An 8,146-nucleotide genomic window follows, 5' to 3' on the forward strand; every position below is an offset into this window, starting at 1 on the left:
TTGCTGATTTATTTGCTTCTTCCAAGAAAACTCAGCTGTCAAACTGATTGCTACTGACAGCAGTGGATTCAAACCTGTTTGGAACAGATTTTTAGGATATAAGGCACAGGACAAGTCACATTTGGGAAAACACTGAGCCAGGGCCAAGGGTGAGTCATCAATGTGAGGCTGTGACTTGGCTGTGGCAGCCACACAGAAGGTAACATTTCCTTGTGTGACCATTGCCCTTATATACTGCTTGGTATTGGTTTATTTGCAACATGGGTGTATATTCCTGTAGTCCTGGATTGTCCCTCTCCTGGCTTGACTGTGTTCAAGCAGGCACTTAAGACCTGATGCTCTGCTCAACAGATAGTGGGGCCTTGGGGTGGTCACCTCTCCTCTCTGGGTCTCAATCTTTTCATCTATCAAATGAGGGATTGGTCTAAATACTTTCCAGAATCCTTCCTAACTTGAAGTTTCTATGATCAATAGACACAGGCATTCTATATGTTGTATGTACAAGACATTTCTTTCTGCTATGTTTTCTCATTAAGTTGTTTCATTTCTAAGCATAAATGTTGAGCCTGTTAATAGAAGAATGTTATTTTTGATTCTACTAAATAAAACTTCTGTGAAGGCAGTACACGATTCTTAAAATAGCCTTTGAATTAAAAACTAAAAAGATCCATGGCTGACCCTGCCCTCCTGGGGCCTACATACCGATATCTCCCGGCTCTATTGGCATGGCCACAGACTGACAATGTCTTCGGCACTGGAAGGGAGGGATGAGCTGCAACATGGCCTCACCGCTGCCCATGATAAATAGGTCATGCATCTCATGCATCTGGAGGAAAGAACAAGGAGGGGAGGAAAAGGAAGGCAAAGAAAACAAAATAAAACCAGGGGCTTTAGTAAATAAAAATGCTTTCACATATGGCTCTGAGTTTTCTAGCCTGAGCAAAGAGGAAATAGAACCAATAACAAAAATTTGCAATTATGTCCAAAAGACAAAAACAAACTACTTCTCCTAAGAATGGCATCTCTTGGTACTAAGACCAGAGTAAAATCTCTTCTATGGGTTCTCCTAAAGAGGCACTATGTGATGTAGTGGGCAATCCCCTCAGCGAGAGCCCCAGAGCAGATCTGGCATGAGCTTCATAATTTGCAACTAGTTTTAGCCACAGCTTCAAAGTAAGCCAAAGGAAAATACCTAATTGCAATTTAACAAAGGTAGTTCTAGCAGAAACCAACAAATGGGGGCTGAAGTATACAACATTCTGAGATTCTGGGTTTGATGAAAACTTTTTAGATAAATAGATAATCGGGACATCCTTTGGGCACTCTTCCATGGAATGTTATTTCTTACTACCAGGGCTCTGATGAGAATTGTCCAGCAGTAAGTTTAAGTTTATACTGCCTGGCAAGACCCAGGGGAGCAGGTGCGCCATGCTACTGATTAAAAACTAATGACACTAAGACTGGCCTCTGATTCTGAAAACTAAGGAGACAACCAGCATATGCACCTGCACAGGTAACTACTGCCCCTCTGAGGGCATGCTACTGCCGGGAACAGGCATTAAATGCAACCTGCTATGTGCCAGGGAAGGAGCTGTGAACCCTGGGGATGGGGCTGGGACCAGGGCAGGGAATAGGGATAAACAGATGGGTCTTGCTGGGACATTTCTCCTTACCTTGATGATGACAGAAAACCCCTAGGGTCTCTTCTCTCATCTCTTCCTCCTATCTCCTGCCCTTCAGAGAAACCCTTTATACGCCCACATAAGTGGGAGCCAGAAGTCTGACTCCCTGGGCTATGTCTTGGTTTTTCTCTTCACCACTCACGGCCTCCAGAGTCTTGGGTTTGGCCCCATCTTCCCCTGTCCCCAGTCCTGGTCTCTCTGCTGCTGCCACAGGTCTTGCCCATCATGTTTTCATGGCAACACTAGCGCCATTTCACCTGTTAATGTGGTGACAGGGACAAGCCTGGTCTTCAGCCAGCCTGTGGTTGACTGGCACTCACATTGGCGGAAGCCTTACCATCTGTAGTCCTCACAACAATCTCAGAAGGACCAAAACAAGTGGCTGCATCCTTCTTCACACAGGCCTGAAGTGAGTAGGGTCACAGTCATCCATTCCCAGGATGGGAAGAAACAGACAACAGGGTGGCACAGGCCAGCCCTAGGCCACACTGTGGAGTGGGTGAAGTGGGCCCTGGAGCCCCTCACCTTCTCCCCAAGTGCCACTTAACAACCAGCTCCCCACTTCTGTCTTAAGGCTGCCTTTGGATACTGGGCCCACAGACACGTGGCTTTAACAGGGCCCAGGGCCCAGGGATGTGGACAACAGGGTGGGGTAACAAGGCTGCAGGGAAAGGAGAGCTTGGGCCAGGGTGGGGAAACAGATTCTCTAAGAAACCAGGCTCTCAGGAGTTTTGCCTGTTTGGCCACTGCCCTTCCCAAAACATCCTCGAGAACCACAGTATGACTTTGGTAAGCATTTGAGTAACTCTGTATTTACTCCTTTGGCTGGGCTCCTTGGTGTTGCGCAGGCTGGAGAAATTAACTCTGGTATTCAAATGGTAAAACCAAGAGAAAGATAAAGGCCGTGTCCCAGAATTATATTTATGAAGATGAAATCATACAAGGGCCTGGAATTCTAGCCGGCGACAGCAGGATAAACTTCTTTAAAATCTGAGGCAAGAGCCCAGCATCTCCACCCCAGTGCTGGCAGACAGAACTTCTTACTTCTAGACAAAATGATTGTTTTTATAGACTTTCAAATTCCTTTAACACAATTCAGCAAATGTGGAGCCAAGCAATAGTATCAGGAGGTGGAAGCCACGGTCCAGAGTTGGTAGGGGCCAAGTTTGGGAATTTTTTTTTTTTTTTTTACCAAGGAAAATGCATGCTTTTAATTCTCCCAAACCAATCCAGGCTCAAAAACCTTCCTTAGGAATGAGACTTAACAAAAGGAGCAATTCAGAGAAAAGTAAACAGACACAAATGCAGAACAGCTTCTCCCAGTCCACTGGCCCCAGAGAGGTAACTTTGGCTCTGAGCACTTGGCCCCAGACTGAAGTGGGAAATGATGGGGGCAGAATGGGCTTTTCCACCCCAGCCGGGCTGCCTGCCTATCAAATCTTTCCCAGGCTCCCACACTTTTTGCCTTTCAAGTTCTCTACCTGAAATCTCTTCATTGTTTATTTCTGGCAGAAACCACCCTGGGGGTTAGAGGGTAAAGGGTGTGTCCTTGGGCAACTCACTTAATCTCTCTGGGGCTCAGTTTCCTTATCCACAAAATGAAGAAGTTATTCTACTCTTCAAAATGAAGAAGTAAAGCTATTCCTTTATAGCTTTCTTTTCTTTTTTAAAAAAATAGAGATAGGGTCTTGCTATATTGCCCAGGCTGGTCTGAAACTCCTAGGCTCAAGCAATCCTCTTGTCTCAGCCCCCCCAAGTGCTGGATTACAGGCGTGAGCGACCACCATTCACGGCTGCTTGCCTACTTTCTAATTTAAGGTAGGAATTTAAGGTAGGAAAGCCAGACTAATGGTACACTGAAGTCCTTCAAATTTTAAGATTTCACTTCTTTTAATATAGAAAAGTAGCTTGCCTTGGGTGTTCAGGAGGCAGATTTGCAAGGTAAGTAGACTTTCTGGAAACCTGCCTTCATGACAAGGTGTGCCCCTGCAAGTCTCCTGGCTAGCAGCAGGAGGGGAGAACTAGACTGTGTGGGTGTCCCTTCAATTCATCCTCTAAACCAATATGCAGGGAAGGCCTTGGTTATGACATCAGTCCAGATCCCAAGTAAAGAAAATTCTAGATCCAAGTCCTCTCAAAATTTCCTACCTTACTCCCCACAACAGGTTCCGGATGAAGAAGGAAGCAGTTGTTTAAAGAGGCATCTTTTGGAAATGGCAGGTGAGTGAAAACAGGAAAAAGCTCACGTAACATTTGTGATCTGTTCAGAGGTCTTCTCCTGTAGAAGTTTGAAATAGAAAAAAAGTATTTAACTGGTCAAGCCAGTCCACGACTAAGAGAGAGCCAAGTAAGGGTGGGAAAACCGTGGGCGGTGGGTGAAGAGGGAAAAATATGAGTACAGTATCTTAAGTACTATTCAGGTCCCTGAAGAATAGTTGCACAGAGTCAATGAAGTATAATGTGTACACAAACAGGCATAAACTCTACAGCCATGATTTGAACATGTGGGTGGAGTGTTTCTAAACTGCAGCTAAAACAATATATAGAGGAAGGAAAGAAACAATCTATTCATTCTATCTTGGAAAAGACTGAAGTAACAGCAGGCCAGGAGGGGGAAGGGAAGAAGAGAGAAGGAGGAAGGGAGAAAAAGCATGACCCTTCTTCTGAGGCAGAGGGAGACGCAGGGGGAAGCCTGCTCAGCTTGTTCAACTGGGCACTCTAGCACGCAAACAAACAGCATATTTAAAGAAAGATAGAAGTATTAAGGCATTAACAAAAAGCCTGAAAAAGCCATTTTAATTATTTTGGAACAGTTCTAAGATGGAAACCGGCTTTCTTTTCTTACTAGGCAGCAACTTTAACCACAAGCAATGAACCATGTCTTCCGCTGGGCACAGGAAAGAACAGCAGGACAAACTGGGGTTTCGATCATGGCTGGGTAACCTTAGGCAAGTTACTTAACCTCTCTGTTTCCCATTTTTCTTTCTTTCTCCCCCCTCCTTTTTTTTTTGAGACAGGGTCTCACTTTGTCGCCTAGGCTGGAGTGCAGTGGCGCGATCTCGGCTCACTGCAACCTCTGCCTCCCGGGTTCAAGCAATTTTCCTGCCTCAGCTTCCCGAGTAGCTGGGATTACAGGCGCCACCATCATGCCTGGGTAATTTTTGTATTTTTAATAGAGATAGGTTTCACCCTGTTGGCTAGGCTGGTCTTGAACTCCTGACCTCAAGTGATCTGCCTGCCTCAGCCTCCTAAAGTGCTGGGCTCACAGGTGTGAGCCACCGTGCCCAGCTTGAATCACTTTTATTTTATTCCCTCTCTTCCCTAAAAAAACTTGAGGACAAGCTCTGCCTCTTTTCATCAACCATAATAAGTATGGTATCCATTCACTACTTGACTGTTGGAGAGCTCAGGACATTTGGACAGAAATGCTTCAAACTGGGGCCAAAGTAGCCTGTCTCCTCAGAGAGCTGACTTCTGGGCACAGGCATCTCTATGGTAGGAGGCTACAACAAAGTGAACCTAACTCATGCGCAGAGGCCATCGCCATGTCACCTCCTAGTAAATGCTCAATAAACTTATAAATCACCCCCTCTCTTTAGAGCCCTACAGTTGTGTTCTTATTGTGGTGGTGGAGGTGGGGAATTGGTGAGGTGGTCCTGTCGTCACCCTGCAAGCTTGCTTTCTCATCCTGACAACCCTCTTTCCCACACCAGGTCATGCAGAGGGACTTCTGCTGCTTCCAGCTAGATGGCAGGGGCATCCTGTGACATCCTGCTGCTCAGGGCCTTGATCATTAGAAAGGGACTGGCTGGCAACCCCTAGCCACTCCCGTCGCTCTGGCCACTAGTAGATTCTGTTTATCAAAATTAACTTGAGAAGTTGAACTGCCTCTGTCTATCTAGAAAACCCTCTTTGAAGAACTCTCTCCTAATACAAGTTTACATTCAAGTCTGAACTGGGTAGATTGTAAGTAAAATGAGTAGTGTATGCATAAAAGTCTCTACTTATCTTCTGCTACAGTCATTTTTTTGTTGGAGTACAAAATGGGGCTTAGGAGACTTTCCCAGGGGATGCCTCAGAATACCAACACATGCAAGGGTTTCTTTGTTTTCAAAGTTTTGAGCTGAAGTGGGTATTTTATGGACATTTAAGATGTGAAGGGCAGGAGTGAAATGGGGGAAAGGAACACAGAGTAACTCACGGAAACAAAACGGAGATCTCAATAATCAAAATAGTTGCTTTGTTCCTAAGAAACCCTCTTTTTTGTTAACAGGTCTAATTTTTAAAAACTCTCAGAGGCCTCTAAAGCACTTGTTTACATGTAGCCCTTCCCCATGTGCGGCCAGGGTACGGACACTGCAGAAGGCTGTAAAAGCTTACACAAAGCCGTCCTCTACATGATCCCTCTGACTTAAAACCTCTTAAATCATAGCTGCTTAACAGCATGACTTTTATATGTACACAAGTTTTGTTTTTCCTGTATTCATCCACACAAGGGGTTGATTAAGAAGAAATTCCCTCAGGTACAGTTCATCCTAGTTTCACTGAAGCCCGTGGAGGAGGCTCTGATGTTTCCACCCTGAGCTCTGTGAACTCTGCTTGTCCTCTGCAAGCCCACAGACACACAGGCCATTCAAGTGCTCACTGCTCCCCACTGCTGGTCATGAGACCCACAGAGAAAGAGGGCCTGGGAGATGAGATGCAGGCTCCTCCAGGAATGAAGAGGGCTTCACAACCATCTTCACTCGTCACTGTCTGCCTCTGATCCATAATTCTGACATAGACACGTACTGTATCCATTTGATTTCTGCAATTCAGAACCAGGGGCCAAAGTGTAGATTGCTTTTTCTTCATCCTGGCATTGGCATGACCAATGGCCAGGTATCTAGCGGTGTCAATAAAAGAATAATAGAGAAAAAAAAAAAAAGGGAACAGGAAAAGAACATCCTTATTTACACCATTTGATTGCTATATACCGAAAGCACTTGGGAGAAAACAATGCACATAGTGAATCATCCAATCAGAAACACACAGCTTTATATTATTACAAAAAAGAAAAATACCTCACCTTGTTTTTGTTTCCCAGCACAGACAGAAATCATTTTAAGACAGAGGATCACACAGTCAGTTGTACACCCAGCTGACAAACACTTTGGGTCTGGATTTCCTCCCCCAACCACATTACAACATCAGCTTTGACACATCTGTAAAACATCTTCTCTGCAGAAAGTCAGACCCTAAAGATCAAACCCAGGGAGGCGCCCTCTCCCCAGGCCAGCTACTCTAACTCATAACCCTCTGAAGACACTTGGTAAAGGCAACACAGCTGACAAGAGCAGTGCTGCCTCAGCAGTAGTAGGCTCTGGCCCTGCCAAGGCAGGGAGGACTTGAGCCGAGCTTCCAAGAAGCCATTCAGACAGGCAAGGGAGAAGGGGAGGGAGTGCAGTGGGGATATAAGAACCTGATGAAATGGAAGAAAGCATTACCTTGGGAGTTACCACTTTGAATTATTATATGATCAGACTCTAGCCTGGCATCATAGAGACTCCAAGTGCCACAGACAATGGGAAAGAAGTATACTTCTTGAATGCAATTCAAAGTTATCTGACCTTTTTTCACTGGTTCTAGATTCCATTTTGTTTGAGAAACTACAAGAACTTGTTTAATCAAGCCGTGGCTTTCCAAAAAGTAGAGTGATATGGCCAGGAAGACGGGGACGAGCAGGCTCACCTGGGAAAGGATGGCTCTGACATCAGAACCTGTTGGCTGCCCTCTCCACTGCCAGGGAAGGAAGATGGCAATGCAGGCGAAGGCAGGCACCAGCCCTGTTTCCTGCCTGAGGGGCAGCATCAAGGTCATAGTGCCCAAAGGCCCGGAAGAGGTCAGTCTGAGATGGGTGCTGGCAGAGTCCTAGCCAAGTGGCCAGGCTGAATCCTTCCTGAGCCATCTGCAGGAAGAGTCAGGAGGGCTAGGCCCTGGCCACTGCCTTGCAGCTCACAGCTGGTTCACACATGCATGCAAAGGGCAGGTAACTAAGTAACCAACCCCTGGAAAGCAGTTTCATAGTTTTTTATTTTTCCCCTTTCAACCTGGTTTTCGGCTCTGGAAGCTGTTCCTGTGCACAGTTCTATTTCCTACAGTTCTGAGAAAGTGGTTCCATCGCAGATGACCAAAGGCTGGACCCCTCTGGCTATAATGTAGACCTTCCAGTGAGTGGTGCTGGCATAGCCTTGAGGGGAAATAGCAAGAGGAAAACATGTCAATGTTAGTGGGTAGGCACACCTGTGGGCAGAGCAAGGCGGGTGTGCCAGAGCTGGCCCTCAGGGTGCACTGCAGAGTCAAAGACAAATCTTTTTCTATTTAATTTAGTTTCTTTTTTTCTTTTTCTTTTCTTTTTTTTTTTTTTTTTAAGAGATGGGGGTCTCACTATATTGCCCAGGCTGGTCTTGAACTCCTGGGCTCAA

At 45.7% G+C, this 8,146-nt stretch overlaps 1 protein-coding gene across 1 annotated transcript in view; it reads right to left on the reverse strand.

Annotated features, from left to right (window-relative positions):
• Positions 1-343: 343 nt before the first annotated feature.
• LOC105514158 (chromosome unknown open reading frame, human C6orf89) overlaps positions 344-8,146 on the reverse strand; it is a 34,963-nt gene continuing 27,160 nt past the window's right edge. Inside the window, exons 6-7 of the mRNA XM_011945319.1 lie at positions 3,831-3,960; positions 344-826 (exon numbers count right to left, since the gene is read on the reverse strand). Coding sequence (XP_011800709.1) covers positions 695-826; positions 3,831-3,960 — 262 coding nt within the window. The 3' untranslated portion in view covers positions 344-694. The remainder of the gene's footprint in view (positions 827-3,830; positions 3,961-8,146) is intronic.

The sequence above is a fragment of the Colobus angolensis genome, unplaced genomic scaffold (assembly GCF_000951035.1).
Source record: "Colobus angolensis palliatus isolate OR3802 unplaced genomic scaffold, Cang.pa_1.0 Scaffold24, whole genome shotgun sequence".
Classification (NCBI taxonomy): Eukaryota; Metazoa; Chordata; class Mammalia; order Primates; family Cercopithecidae; genus Colobus; species Colobus angolensis.